The 16,488-nt window shown below is 42.1% G+C and overlaps 1 protein-coding gene and 1 long non-coding RNA gene across 6 annotated transcripts in view; one reads left to right on the top strand and one right to left on the bottom strand.

Annotated features, from left to right (window-relative positions):
• The window catches only part of LOC138452408 (myelin-associated glycoprotein-like), a 655,309-nt gene that overhangs the window by 166,978 nt on the left and 471,843 nt on the right, over positions 1-16,488 (bottom strand). For all 5 annotated transcript variants that reach the window (XM_069604971.1, XM_069604972.1, XM_069604974.1 and 2 more), the window contains one exon: positions 11,719-12,006. In XM_069604971.1, the coding sequence (XP_069461072.1) occupies positions 11,719-12,006 (288 nt within the window). The remainder of the gene's footprint in view (positions 1-11,718; positions 12,007-16,488) is intronic.
• LOC138452464 (uncharacterized) overlaps positions 1-16,488 on the top strand; it is a 431,049-nt gene that overhangs the window by 54,379 nt on the left and 360,182 nt on the right. The gene's annotated exons all lie outside the window — the stretch shown is intronic.

Genomic DNA, 16,488 nt, shown 5'->3' with positions numbered 1-16,488 from the left:
GTAGAGGGTGCTGGTCATGTGACCAAGGCCTAACACTCAGCTGCTCTGCCCACCACCAGCTTTCTCGCATTCCCGGCAGCTATTTAGGGACTCTGGGCCAGCTCCAGTTAGGCAGCATTGAGGAGCCTACTGGTCACGTGGCCAAGCTATGCCAATCAGCTTCTCCTCCCACCACCAGTTTTGCAGCCTTCCAGGCAGCTACTTAAGGACTCCAGGCTAGCTACAGGCAGACAGCATTGAGGGGACTGCTGACTGCTTGACTAGGCCTTGTTACTGAACTGCTCTGCCCAACACCATTTTTCCCACCTTCCAAGTAGCCACTTCTCCAGACCAGTTCCAGACAGACAGAATTGAGGAGGCTGCTGGTCATGTAACCATGCCCTAACACCTAGCTGCTATGCCCATCACCATTTTTCCCACCTTCCAGACAGCTACTTAAGGACTGAAAGCCAGCTCCTTAACAAGGCTGCTTTGCACATGACCAGGCTCTGCCACTCAGTTGCTCTGCCCATCACCAGCTTTCCCACCTTCAAGGCAACTATTTAGGGACTCCAGGCCAGCTCCAGTCAGGCAGCATTGAGGAGCCTACTGGCCACGTGACCAGACCATGCCAATCAGCTTCTCCACCCACCACCAGTTTTCCAGCCATCCAGGCAGCTACTTAAGGACTCCAGGCCAGCTCCAGGAAGACAGCATAGTAGAGGGTGCTGGTCATGTGACCAAGGCCTAACACTCAGCTGCTCTGCCCACCACCAGCTTTCTCGCATTCCAGGCAGCTATTTAGGGACTCCAGGCCAGCTCCAGTTAGGCAGCATTGAGGAGCCTACTGGCCACGTGACCAGACCATGCCAATCAGCTTCTCCACCCACCACCAGTTTTGCAGCCATCCAGGCAGCTACTTAAGGACTCCAGGCTAGCTCCATGCAGACAGCATTAAGCAGGCTGCAGGCGCCGTGACCATGCCCTGGGACTCAGCTGCTCTGTCCACCAGCAGCTGTCCTGCCTTCCAGGTAGTTGCTTAAGGACTCCAGGCCCTCTCCAGGCAGACAGCAGTGAGGAGGCTGCTGGTTACTTCACCAGGCTCTGGCACTCAGCTGCTCTGCCCACCATTAGTTTTCCTGGCTTTTAGGTAGCTACTTAAAAACTCCTCCAGACAGACAGCAATGAGGATGCATGTGTCCAAGTCCTGCTACTCAACTGTTCCGCCCACCACCTATTTCACCAAGCATCCTCAGCAAAGGCTGGACGAGGATAAGGACATCACCTGTTTGTCCCTCTTTGGGCTAAAAAAAACAACAGCCAGAACCGTTATCCTGCATTTCACTTACAAAGTAGTTACTACTACTTGCCAAAAGACATCAACATATCTCTCCTCCCTCCACAGCCTATCCCCACACTCTCTAGGGTTTGAATGGCCAAGCGCCTATGGTAGTCCCAACCACCTCCTCTTGCAGACCTTATCCATATCACCTGTGTCCCTATCCAACACCCACAGCCACAAACCCCCTCATGCTGATCGATGTTCGATCAGCAGTCGCTCACACCAAAGAGATTGATGACCTCATCTTGTACAAAAACCTTGACACCCTCTTCATCACTGAAACATTTTTTACCCCATCCTCCCGCAATATTTTTTATATCCTTCTGCCCCATTCTACGGCATTGAACAGGATGACTGTCCAGGAAGTGCAGGAGGCGGAATGGCATACATCCATTGGTGCGATTGGCCATTCCCCACCATCTCCTCTGCCAGAACTACCGGCCCATTATGAACCTCCTGTTTATCAGCAACATATTGGAAAACTAAATTGCTAAACAACTCCTTGCCAGAAATGAACAACTACACCTCCTAAATGACTATCAGTCGGGGTTTCGCCTCAAGAGTTGCATCGAGACAGCCACCATCCAGGTTGTGGTTGATGCCCTCCAAATCATGGATAAGGGCAACTGATGTCTCCTCGTCCTCCTTGATCGATCAACTACATTCAACACCACAGACACTCAAATCCTCCACTCCTTCCTCACTGACAGGATTGTATTCTGTGGCACTGTCCTGATTTGGGTTACCTCCTATCTCTCGCACAGAGACCAGGCCGCCCAGATGAATATGTTGTGTTCTAACCGACTCCCAGTCTCCTGCAGAGTCCGCTAAGGCTACATTCTTTTACCAATCCCTTTTAACCTTTACATGGAGCCTCTGGGCACACTCCCGATATAGACATCCACCAATACACGATGATACTCAGTTGCACATGAGAGTAAAAAGCCCACAGGACATCAAATGTTTCCATGATTACCTAGCCATCATCCATTCCTGGATCTCAACTGCTTACCTCAACCTTACCCCTCCAAGACCAATTTTTCCTCATCAGCCCCCCTGCTAAACAACTACTTGTCCAACAATAGCTCAATGATATGCACCTAGAAAGATTTGATCCACAAGTCTCGGATTCAGAAAACTCCTTAGGCTTCACCATTGACAGCATCCTGTCCTTCCAGAAATGCATAGCCAAGAAGAGCGAAAGGACCTGCCTCCAAATCTCCAACTTTCCCAAAGTCAAACCTGCATGACTTCAGGACCAAGGTGCAGACCCTTGTGTCTTGCACATTGATGGGGGAAATACCTTCTTGATAGGGCTCCCAGCTGATCACAGGGCTCTTCTAAAAGCAGTCCACCATGCCACAGCATGTCTCTTTATGGGTGTGTGAAAATGTGATTGATTCACCCTGTACTACGCAAAATACACTGGCTTCATCTCCAGGCCAGAATACTTTTCAAGACTGCTTGTACCATCTATAAAGCAGTAACAAGTAGCACACCAGCGTACCTCAAGGCTAAGCTCCATATTTCTGGTGGCACACGCGCCCACCGCAGCAAATCGACCAACCTGCAAAAATAACAACTCCTCTGCAAAGAGAGGACCCACAAACAATCCTTCTCTTGTCATGTGCCCACACTCTGGAACTTGATCCTTGTATTGGCTTGCAATGTCTCCAAACTCCAATGGATGCACAGACTGACGCACAGACCACTACTCACAGTACTGCACTACTGTTACAAGGTGCCATATCACACGTTGGCTACCTACACCCCTGTACAGCGCTCTGCTGCTTTTGACCTAGATCCGATCTTGAAACAATAAAATGTAATCTTTTGTTTGGTGGATGGGCACACCATTGAGTCTGCTCATCCATTGAAGGAAACATAGAGTTGCTAAAAATGAATGCCTGCAGCACTCAGTGAAGTGAGCGTAGTGATAATAGCGTTAAGCCCCATGTTCTGGAGCGGGTTTGGGTGGTAACGACCCTAAATCCTCACTGAGGCCCTTGCTCGTTCAGTGCTATCTTAGCTCGGGCTAGTGGGCCATTACCAGCCAAGCTCATCCCAGATAATGTGGCTTAATGCTACATGCTTACAAAAGGAGGAAACCCGGAACACTACTGACTAATACCAAATTAGCAGTGTATACTTTGTCTATATCCGGGAGGATAATAATCACTGTATAGGGAGACAAAGTTTAAAGTTGGGTACTACAGGTGCCTTGCATTAACACTTAAAACAAAACAATATGGGGGACCAGTTGGAAAAATAATATCAAATTTTAATAATAACGAAGAAATCAGCAAGTCTAAAACATCCAATTAAACAGATTGGTCCATGACAGTGCATATAAAAAAATCTTTCAATGTACAAACAAAAAAATAGGAACTACGTTGCAGGCTTAAGTGGCTATTTTACAAAAATATTACCAAAGGAATATGACCACTGTGGGTACTCGTCTAGCAACAAAGTGTATAGTACCCGTCCGCATATAGATCAATATGTCATATAGTATAATCCCTGTTTAAAGTCCAGAGATGTGTCTCGACATGTTTCTGTTCCTTAGGGCAAAGTGTGGAACATTCATCAGGAGGTAACAATTCAACAGTATAGCCTATTTTACAAGAAATGATGGTACACAGATTCATTCGAGCCTAATAGTACATGTGAGAGATAAAAACAACAATAAACATCCAAGATTTAGTTCATGACTCACTGTGTACTTGGATAGGTTCAAACAATGAATCATCGCGATGGCCGCCTCCCTACACCTACTAATCTAAGTAGAGAGCCCCCACTGGCACCACCATAGGTAATTTTACCCTTTTGTTGTTGCCTCGTTCATTGTTTGAACCTATCCAAGTACACAGTGAGTCATGAACTAAATCTTGGATGTTTATTGTTGTTTTTATCTCTCACAGGTACTATTAGGCTCGAATGAATCTGTGTACCATCATTTCTTGTAAAATAGGCTATACTGTTGAATTGTTACCTCCTGATGAATGTTCCACACTTTGCCCTAAGGAACAGAAACATGTCGAGACACATCTCTGGACTTTAAACAGGGATTATACTATATGACATATTGATCCATATGCGGACGGGTACTATACACTTTGTTGCTAGACGAGTACCCACAGTGGTCATATTCCTTTGGTAATATTTTTGTAAAATAGCCACTTAAGCCTGCAACGTATTTCCTATTTTTTTGTTTGTACATATAAAAAAATCTTTCAATGCACTGTCATGGACCAATCTGTTTAATTGGATGTTTTAGACTTACTGATTTCTTCGTTATTATTAAAATTTGATATTATTTTTCCAACTGGTCCCCCATATTGTTTTGTTTTAAGTGTTAATGCAAGGCACCTGTAGTACCCAACTTTAAACTTTGTCTCCCTATACAGTGCTTAATGCTACATAAATGCAGGATTTAAAATGCTAAAATGATCTATATGTAGGTGCTGGATAGGTGGTATGCAAACGTATTTATGCCATACCGCCAGATGCCATCACTGCCTATATTTTCTATTAAAATCTGTCAAGGTACTCACATTTTGAAGAGACCTGTGGCCCCCTGGATATCCTCCAGGGCCCCTAGGAGTGCCAGCCCCCCAGTTTGAAGACCACTGCGCTACTGACTGGTGATAATATCTCTGTTGCCTCGTCCTTCTTAAACCCATTTCCCACAAAGACATGCTTAGTTCGTTTTACATTAGCACAACTTTCCATTCCCTTAAGATAACTGCATTCCCTGCTATTCCTTTTTTTCAATCAACATTATTATTTGCCATTAATGTATTATTAGGATTGGCTCCCAGGAGCAAACTGTCCCGTTGCCATTTCCCTGCCAATCCATCCAAACCAGCATAGTAACACTGGCCTTTCACTGTCTTATATGCAACTTTACAATACAAGTGACAGTTGTAGTGTCTGGTGATGTATCTGCTTTGCTAAAGGGTCTCTCCAGCAGACCACATAGACTAAAGTTTTCACCAATGTTCTAATTTGCAATGGGCATTTATGGGATGCATATATGCCGCCATGAGTCACAGGCTACCACCAGAATCCAGGCTTGCAGTGCAAACTATGGAGAGAGGTGATTTAATTATTTCAGGTCCTGACATTAGACTGGGGTATCATTTGAATGTTAATTCCCTTGGCTGCAATCTTGAGCCTTCACTCCTTTGTTTGCATGGCAGGGTGCACAGCAATTGGTTTACTGTAACCCTTTTAATGAGGGCAAGTCACTAATCTGTAAATTTAACAGGATTATAGTACATGCCTGTGGGTAAACAAGGATCCACCCTCATCAGCTCAAATTGAATGATGCTAAGTGCATTGTCCCTCAGTGTCTCCACTTACTTCGGTATTTCGTGAATTAATAAAAACACAGTTTGGGGGGCGCGACTCAGCGCCAATGAAGATGGCCGCCTGACGGCACATCTCCTGCCAGTGACAACAATATCTTCACTCTGTAATGCTCAACTACATTAATTGGTACTTTTAACTCTCCATACCTGCCTTGCGTTGTGGTCGTTGTTCTGCACATATCATTTTCAACGCTATTACAACTCGCAGAGGCAGGTTTTGTGTGCTCTGAAGTCTGCTGCGGCAGCTGTTGCTGCCGGCAGCCACTCATCATGTAGTGAAGTTCGGAGGCTTTTGTGACGGAATGCCACTGGTCGTGCGAGGTCGGGCCTCTCCTTCTTTGACACCGCCATTTCATGGTTAAATAAGAATATGCAGGAGGCGTTATACATGTGGTAACAAACATTTACTTTTCAACTGTGCTTTATTATGGCTGTGTTATTATCCTGGTAACTCACTTCACTTCCCTGTCATTCTTTGGCTGTCATGACATTATAAAATTCCCTCACACAGCCCCCAAGCTTCCGAGCCTGGTCCTTTTATGTACAGCCTGTAACTACTGTTTATTATTAAGTATTGCTTCTGGCAGAGGTGTTCAAAAGATTCCTCCTGTCACTAAAGATTTACAAGCCTTGGCCCCTTCCACCACCCACAAAAGACCAAAAAGTTAACCTCCTCCCCCGCTTTCATCTACTGATCCTGGCATGGATGTACGTTTGCAGGAAATAAGGTCACTTAAACCTTTTATTGAAGCCACAAATCAAAAACGACAACAGCTTGATGATAGATGGAGTACATTTGAAAATAGGATGGGCGAAATGGAGAAAATAACTAGTTTTGTGGAGGATATACCACCCAGAGTTCTCCTTTTAGAAAAGGCTATTAAAGATCTGCAAAAGCACAGTGAGGATCTAGAAAACAGAGGCAGGCGTAATAAGCCTCATATTTCTGGCCTACCTGAGGGGTTTGAGGGGACTAATGGCATTTTAGTTTTACAAAAAATGTTACCTGCTTTGCTTCATATATCACCTGAAATGTCACTTAATATTCAACAGACGCACCGCTTTGGGCGTATAAAAAGCTCCCAACCATCACATTCTATGCCACATACGATTTTTTCGTACTGTTGGAATACACACAACTGCAGCTTATCATTTCTAAGATCAAGAAAAAAATAGCCTTGTTTGGTTTGGTTGTTGAATTTATATATCCTAGGATGTGGTGAAGACTCAACGCCAGATATGGCTTTTACCATCCGTGCACATTCAAAGTTACCATCAATGGAAAAATCTTTGTTTTTGATGACCCTGCTGACATCAAAGCATTTATCAGATCCTGCAAAACTGATTGCATGGACACTTTGTGACCTTCTAATTCTCCAGCCTCATGCTCCAGAGACTTTACCTACGTTCTTATAATTTCTCACTTTTTTTGTTTGAGAGTATTGCAGATTTGTTAATAAATCCTTATGTCTGTGGGCATAGCTGTCAGTAAGGGTCCTATATTCCCATTGTGTCTGTTCTTGGTGCTTTTGGAGTCACCTAGTCCTAACACTTCGCTTTCTCCTTTTATAAACTTGGCTACTCCTATTATATCACCTTCTTATGCACTATAGTAGACTACGTTTGTTCTCACTTTTTATCTCCCAATTATCTATCATGTCTATGTCAAGTTTCACATCTCCCCTTATTCCTCTCTGTTCTTCCCTTATGTGACTTGCTCTTCTTGGAATGGTGTATCTCCAACAATTTTGTGTCATAGTTTTCAATATTTAATTTGCCCAGATTATTCACTATTACAATTATACAATATACCCTTATGTATCTATTTTTATTTATTGATCACTCTTGATTTCTCATAATGGTGTTTAAATGTGTGTATTGGAATATTAAAGGTATTAATAAACCAATCAAGAGACAAACAATTGTCTCCCATTTTAAGAAATTCAAACTCTCAGTTACCTATATTCAGGAAAGCCATTTATCCATCACCGAATCTGCTGTTCCAAAAAAAAAAATTGCGTAGCTATATTAATTAAGAAGAATTTGCAACATAAAATGATGTGTCAAGCACTGACGATGAAGGGAGATGGGTCTGGGTTAAATTACAAATAGGACCAAATGTTGTAACCACCATTACATTCCAATCTCACTAATTCTATTGTCTGTGGTAATTTTAATAATGTTATAGACCCCTTCATGGATACGAGATCCATAGGTATCTTTAAAAGTTGTAAATCCCACAAATCTGGAGGCTTTATCACCCTGTGGACTTTGACTTCCCTTTCCCTTTCCTTGCCTCATGACTCGCTTTCAGGCTTGGATTATCCTTTTCCTACTAAGTGCATATCCTGCACTTTAATTGATTCTTTAATTGCACATATTGTTATTTCGGATCATGCCCTGGTTGTAACTTCTTTTGACTTCTTGGATATTAAGAAGCATTTGGTCAGATGGAGATTCAACAACATCCTACTACAAGATAAACAGTATGTTCAGTCCTTTTTCAACTTCCAACAGCAGTTATTCTGTAATAATTGAGATGAAGATATTTCTATGGTAAATGATTGGGATGCTTTTAAAGCAGCTTTAAGGAGTTCCATCATTGCATATGTGTGAAAATGAAAAAAGAATATAAAAAGTACTTAAATTTGTTATTTCTTCAGCTCACCAATGGCGAGAAGCAATACTATCAATTTTATTGAGATTTTATTCTCCTGATGCTGTTGTTCCATCAGCAAATCTTAATTCCCTTTTTCACAAAATCAGTCAATTTTAGTGGCTTGAATAGTAAGATCACTATTGATGAAATGAGTCAGGCCATTAAAGACTTAAGGAAAGGGAGTTCTTTAGTCACTTCCCCAAATCTTTGTCCCCTAAGCTTGAGGCACTTTTCACTTGTTTTGGTAGCAGAGGTTTTTCATCTGGAACGTCGGCGAGGCATTATTAATTATTTTCCCGAAAGCAGGAAAAGAAACGGACCTCCCAAAGAATTATAGACCAATTTCCCTAATTAACATTGAATGTACACTTTTTGCCAAAGTACAAATCTGATAAAGTTGGATTTATCAAGGGAAGGAATATCTCATCCAATGCTATACTATTAAATTGCTGCGATTCACATGGTTTCAAAGGATAAAAAAGATAGACATGGATATGCAGCAATTATTCTAGATGATGAAAAACTTTTCATTGGGTTAATTGGGATTATCTTTTCCATGTTCTACATTGGCATAGGTGTGGTGATAGTTTTGTAACCCTTGTCAAACTTCTTTATTCAAATTCTAAATCCTCTAACTTTATCAACGGTCAATCCTTAGTGTTTTTTCCCTCTCAAAAGGGGAAATAGACAAGGCTGCCCCTTGTCTCCAATTTTACATGTACTGTCTCTCAAACCCTTATTAGAATATATTAGGACTGATATACATATCCCCAGTATTCGTTGTGCCATACAGGAAACAAAGATTGCTGCTTAAGCGGTTGAGATTCTCATTCTCTTAAAAAATCTTAAAGACCATCTCCCTAATTTATTATCTGTATTGGATATCTTCTCCTTGGTTTCGGGGTATAGGCTCAATATGGATAAATTCAAAACGTTGCCCCTTAACTCATTTTGTTTTATACATGAAATTGACAAGGGATGTCGCTAACCGAGCCTTCCTGTGTGTGGTCAATCACAATAAAGCAATTTAATGTGACATTTGATAGAGAGCAAGAGGCTGCTTAGAAGTGCCCAATTACAACACATCAATATAATATGACAAGGGAATGACATGACAGAGGCTGTATAAACAATCACATGCACTATATCATTCTTCCAAATCCCAACAAAGAGTGCCAGAGCCTTACTCTACAGTGTTATATACCACTAGTTTAGTCTTATAAAGGTGCTGCTAAAGCAATACCTATACATCCAAATAAATAAGGCTGCTTTGGGATATCTCCTCATAGTTTGTGATGACATACTTACTGTAATGTGTTTTTTAAAAGAGCTAGTAGTGGAATTATCTAAATAAGGCTACACCTGGCATACATAATTGGTAATACATTTTATTATTGTCCTTTACATTCAATTAAGAGAAGCATGATATGATTCTCTTCAGTTTTGTGTAAACACCGACTAGGTCATTATTCAGTAATAGCCAGGATCATTGTCTTTTCTTCGTAGAAACCCAAGTCATTCTGCAGTGCTTTGATCGTGTTTGTAAAATACCCATGCTTCCTTCTATTCACCCCACAATTTACAATGATATGATATGATATGATATTTTATTTATATCGCGCCCATACATAAGTGTTTCAGGGCACGACGAGGCAAGGAAGGGTTGCAAGGGAGGACAGAAACAATGATCTTACTAGGCCCAGTGACATTGATAACGCGCAAGTGCAGGGGAGAGGAAAGGTGGGAAGGTGCAAGCGGCAGGGGAGGAGTAGAAAGTGCTGAACATGAGAGCAAAACAACAAACAAACAAGTAGTGTGGCCAGCAGGTGGCAAGTGCAGAAATTAAGTGCAGACAACGGGTATAAGTAAGTGCAGCTAAGGGGACTGTAGGGTTGCAGGTACAGACCCAAGTGCAAGGGATGCCAAGAGGCATCGCGGGTGTGCAGCTGGGTGGACAGGGATCTGGGCCCGAATCAGAGGGTAGCCAGAAGCCCAGTGCAGAAACAGACAGAGATCAGCAGGGGAGAGGAAGAGAGAATGCAGAAGCAAAGAGGAAGGTCTTCAGGTGCTTCTGGAACCGAAATGGTTCTCCTCAAGTTGCAGACAGGCAGGCAGGCTGTTCCAGAGGGAGGCCCCAGCCAAAGGGAGAGATCTACCACCAACGCATTGCTTGGAGAAGCGAATGACCCTTAGGGAGTTGGAGGTGGAGGAGCAAACAGCTCGAGTGGGAAAGTATTAATATCACCTATTAACATATAACATAGATTGTCTTAGCTCTTCAAGATCACAGGGCTTCCAGATGCAGGGGGAACACCATCATGTCAATGCGGCCTGAGCCAAAAGATAGAGCCGAGCAGAGGGCTTTGTTGATGGGGGATTTTAACAGGCCTAGGTTGCTATACAGCACTGCGGGGTGGCTGATGATTGCAGTCGACATGATTACCATTGGCATTTCACAGTGGTGCCTTGCCACCCTTTCTGTACTGCAACCCAGACGGTTTTATCACTTCTCCACGTGCACCACAGTGCCTCAGTGTTGTTCACCTGCTGGCCATAGACCTTCATTTCTATGGGACTTTTCCTTTCTGTATACATCCAAAATACTTTTCGTATACCATGTTTGATATCGTACAGGTGGGACTCTCAAGGCTTGCCTTGATTCCACGTGGCTGAGAAGAAAGGGAGAATGGAAGGCCTGCTGCAGACATGTGTTCTGGCCTCTCCCCCTCTCCCCAAAAACTGGAAATGGCAGCCAACATATTTGCTGGAAGGGTCAACTGTGTCCCTGGTGCAGAGTGTATTTAATTTTAGAAACTCGATGGTTCCTATTTGTAAATGATGAAATCACAAAGTTATTTTATTTTATAAGAAACTACATAGCTTTATCAAGGTCTAAGGCATCCTGTTTGGTAGCCTGCACACCCATAGATTGGATTACACTGGCACCTGTGGGGCTGAATACAACTGCACAATATCACATTTCTTATGTTTTTTGGTCCAACTAAAGGGTAAACCCATACCATCCTTAATAACCAGTATTGGTTTAGGATCAACAAAGACACCACCATCAACATTTGTGTTGTATGCTGTAAATACTTGATTCAACCCAGCCTGTTGATTGAGCACATGTTTATAGTATTAGTTCTGGTGTTGTCTACTCGTCACTCGAAACTACAGTGTCTTGCCCACTGAGACCGCTGCCAGCAGCATGATGCTCTGAACATGGTAAACGTTTCACAATATAAACACAGCCCAACTTTACATACATGCAAGATTTGCCACGACTTAGATTGAAATGCTGCCACCTGTGTTAGCATCTGGGAATGGCTCCCATCTCGGAGGCACGGTTCAGAAAAGTGACTTACTTGCATCCTTGAACTCCAGCTCATGAACTTTGGTGCCATACAAGTTCGAGGCTGAGCAAATGACCAGGATGTCCTCACTGGGCTCCCGTCGAATGGTCAGGATGCTGCTCACGGTGTAGCCGTTCCTTTGGGAGTAGACGAACTCGCGGTCCGTCTCGTTGATGATAATGTCCTTCTCCGGGATCTCAAACAGAATAACAGGCTCTGGGTTGGACTTCACCTCGCACATGCATTGCACAGTGTCCCTGGCCAGGGTACATTTAGACTCTGGAAGAACTATGGGGGCAACTAAACAGAAAAACAATACGGTTAATGCGTGAGCCCATGATGTCCACAGTTTTCTATACAATTTCATAAAATCCTGCATTCTTTCGCTGAGTCGCCGATTTACTTTGCTTTGCTCCTTTGGCTTTAATGCCTCTACTTACTCTAACAATTTCATTAAGCAATGGGATTTGTTAAAATAAATCCCTACATTGGAAATATTCAACAAGTTGTTACAGGAGCATATTATTTAAAGCGACATGTGTCCTTGGTCGTGAGCAATGACCGCATGCTTAAATGCACATCGTCGTAAGAGATACATTAATGAAGAACAGCCATCATTGATTAATTGGGCGCCTCTTTCTGAAGCGAGAAATACTGATATTCCTCCACTTTGATTATATACGCAATCAACTAAGGAGAACAGATCACATTTCCCTATCAGTCTCATCCATACTCAAATCTTGCAAACACATATATCAGTATGTCAGTACTGACACTCCTGTAAACAGGTAAGCAATATATTACTTGGCCATTCAAAAGATGGGCTCACATGCGTCCAAATTCCCAGTAACAGAAACGTGTGTATTCTGTCAAATGTTTAATTTTAGAAAGGGTCTCAAGTTACCACTATTCTGCCTACAAGTCAGGGATTGCTGGCCTCCATGCCCTCTCCTCGACTTTAAATCACTGTTACAAGAAAATAGCGAATGCTTGACCTCAACCCACCAAAGTGCATTTCCTTACCCTAACACTGTATATTTAAACAATTATGAGAAATATTTTCTTGGTTTAAAAGAGAAATGACAACTGATGTGTAGCATAGCTAATTGCCTCCTAATAAAATTAAGCTGGCACGCTCATGCTCATTCTGAGAGGCATTGAAGGGCATCTTAATAGACGGCTGTGCCCACCACCAGTTTACATTTCGATTGGTCCCATCTGAAAACGTTGCTATGGTTTCTGTTCACATTGAGGGAGAAGGTGGAAAGGTGTCTCACCTCCACAAATGCTGTGAACCTCTGTTCGTATGAACCTATGGATGTGTTAAATCCATCACAAGGGGCACAAGAGTAGGGATGGGTTTGACTCGCCGCAAAAAAACAGTGCGTTGGGTTTTAATGAAAACCACTATTTTTCATTTAACCAAAATGCAAACAAGTAACTCAAAATCAATTTCAGCATTTGTATGAGGAGGCTGTAGATGGTACATGTTTTAGTTAAATAAATGCATGTTTGTGTAAAGAAGGATTCAGGATACACACAAGCACAAGCTATAAAAAGATATGAGTGACTTTGACATGAGCAAATTGTTTTGTGAAAATATAAATCAATGTATTCAGGTATTAAGACAGTGTGCCGCCCAGCAGTTGCACATAGGAAAAGCTCAGGGGCAACATGCTCGCCTTGGAAGCAAGACAACGCGGAGCAACACAGATTTGATCTCCGATATGCAAGTTCTGCACGAATTAGGTTAACTTGCTGCCACGTGTGTTAGTGTCAATGAATGGCTCCCAACCCAGAGGCACGGTTCAGAAAAGTGATTTACTAGCTTCCTTCAACTCCAGCCCATGAATAATGGCCAAGAATGCATGTAGGGACAACGATCAATACATTCAATCAAAACATAAATTCATTAAGTGCTCCACGTGGTCCCGTTTTCCACTCTTGCTTGGTATGTGATTACATATCCTTCTTTTTTGTGTTTTTTTTGTTTAATTGAATTACAATTTTTACAAAAAGGTTTTAACCAAGTCCATACATTCCATATGTTCTTTCAGTCTTTAAGCTTATTCATTCACATTTTTTTTCATTATTCATCATGTTTATCTAACATCAGAGAGCGGAAGAAAAGAGATACCCCCCATTGCCCATCTTGTGTTCGACCCACTTGCCAATGTGTTCCCACCATGTCTCTGCGTCATAAGAGGCTCTGCTTGCCAAAGTTTTTGACAGATGTTGTTCTCTTTGTAAGTTGGTCCCTGGGCAGGCCAATAGCAGATGGCGAGAGGTTTCAATTATGGCATTTCCTGCACAAAACCGGCAGTTATTTGTTACTGCTTGGTTCCTTCTTGCTTTTTCTTCGTTTGTCAGAATTTGATTTAATCTGAACCTCAGGAATAATCTGAATAGTTTTTTATCTGGAAATTTGGCCAAAAAGTTTCTTACTGTGTTCACTTTTGCAGGAATTGTTGGAATGTCTCTTGTGGTCTTGTTCTGTTCTGCCAGATCCAAGGTCGCAATCAAGTCCATTTCCAACAATTTCTTGGTGACTTTATTTGGGTTTGTAGACAATTCTTCAGTTGAGATGTTCATGTCTATCAGCATCTGCTTGTTTTTTGCTGTCATAACAACATTCTTTCCACTCTCCATTTCTGCATTGATAATTTGCATTATCTTTGTTTTTGGTTTGGTGAACGTTTTCCTAAAGAGCATCAGCGTATTTCTCGCCGCCAATGCCGTTAATGATGATAAGCACAGTTCTCTCCTGATCAGCGTTATAGATGTAGTTTTTGACAGGGCAAGAGTCTTCCTCCAAAAATAGCTCTCTATTTTAGCCGGAATATGTTCTGGTAGTTGTGGCATGGCATCAGATCCATATAGTAAGCTTGCTGTTACTTTCGATTTATAAAAATCAATCACTGGGATTAGAGAGTATCGGCCATATTTATTATCAATAGCTTTTGCCTGCGATGTTAACATTTCTACTTTTGCAAAAAGGACTTCCTGCATTGGTTGTTCCAGAGCTGTGGTGCTTAGCGTCACGCCTAGGTATTTAAACACCTCAACTTTTTCTAAAGCTGTACCATTTGCAGTCCATCTGTGCTTTGCTTCTTGTTTTTTGTTTTCTCCAAAGGCCAAGATTTTAGTTTTTGTTTTGTTTATTTCTAGGTTGTTTCTCTCCAAGTAGTTTGTCAAGTTGTTTATCTGTCTTTGAAGGCCCACCGGTGTCATGTCAAGCAATATAATATCATCATCATAGATGATTCTGGAGACCTTTACACCACCTACTGTTGGAGGAAAGATTCTCAGCTCTTTCTCGGTATCTGCAAGGTCTGCAATATAAGCGTTATACAAATCAGGGGCCAACGTTTTTATTTCATCCGATAAATCCCCTCCTTTGTTCAGTCTTACTCGCATTGTGGTGTTGTGATACAAAGCTTGTATTGGACCTATGATTGCTTCTGGGCAGTTGTTATTTTCAAGTTTTTTCCATAGCCTTTCTCTGCATACTCGGTCAAACGCTTGCACCAGATCTATTAGTGCTAAATAGACTGTCAGGCCTTTCTGGAGTGTTTTGCTTTTTGCTTTTATGGCACTCACCAGCAAAATGTTTGTTGTAGTCCCCGTGTTTTTTGTAAAGCCTGATTGAAATGGGTCGGCCAAGTCAGCAGCTTTTAGCCAAGTCTGAAAAGGGTCAAGAGCCAGAGACCCAAACACCTTGCCAATTACATCCAATAATGCAATCGGCCGAATTTCTCTTGTGTTGTAACATCATTTAAAGATTTCACTCATTAGATTTGCCCAAGCTTCCGGATTTTTCTTCAGTTCTAAATTAGATAACCTGTAATTTTCTTGATTTTTAATAGAATTGTTTTGATATCCTCATAGATCCCCCACTTTGCCTTGCTACGTGTCGGAGTTTCCTCTGTTCTGGACGCTGGAGTTTTGTATAGGCTGGTAAATCTGCGACCCATTTTGCTTCCCCAACAGTATTCATCAAAACATCGTCCGTTCAGCCATTGGTGTTTCTAATAAGCGACCAGAATGCTTTCGCATTTTTTCCATGTATGGCCATGAGCATTTCCTCAGCATCTTTTTGACAGAGGGAGTATTTTCGTTGTATCAACCAGTGTCTATACTGTATCTTGGCCTGCTTCAGCCTTGCTTGATTTTCCAGCATTAGAGATTTTTTATGAATTCTGGTTAACCGCCGCAGAATTTTTCTTTTCTCTACCAGCTGCATATCATAACTATGATCATAATGCTTCCTTCTTTCAGGATGGCTTCCTCTTTTTATCGTAAATATTTGAAGGAGGGCAGTGTAGTCAGTGACTTTATTTACTTCGTTATTACTTTTGGTTGTGCTTGGCGAATTTTCTAGATACTTGTTTGTTATAGACTGGATTGCTCTCTCGGAAAGCTTCACTCTATTGCCTTGGTTTGCCGGTTCTATTTCGAGTTGCATTTTTACTTTCCTGTCTCTTAAGGCTCTCCAGCTTGTTTTTAAGATGTTATGATCGCTGTTGGAATTTCTGATAACTGTGCAGTTTTCTATCATCCCCATGATTTCTGCAGAAACGTAAGTATGGTCTATCATGCTAATTTGCATGTTGCGTTCCCAAGTAGGCACATTATATGTTCGATCTGTGACGGGTCCAATGAAGATTATGAAGATCTTTTCCAGCCATCCATTGTTCCAGCAGTTTTCCTCTTCCCAGGATTGGGGCAGATCTTGCAAGGTGCTTTTTTGGTCTCCTATTTCTGCACAAATTGCATTAAAAT

This window comes from Ambystoma mexicanum, chromosome 1p (genome assembly GCF_040938575.1).
Source record: "Ambystoma mexicanum isolate Mex_15411 chromosome 1p, UKY_AmexF1_1, whole genome shotgun sequence".
Classification (NCBI taxonomy): Eukaryota; Metazoa; Chordata; class Amphibia; order Caudata; family Ambystomatidae; genus Ambystoma; species Ambystoma mexicanum.
This window is presented reverse-complemented; position numbering and strand designations above follow the sequence as displayed.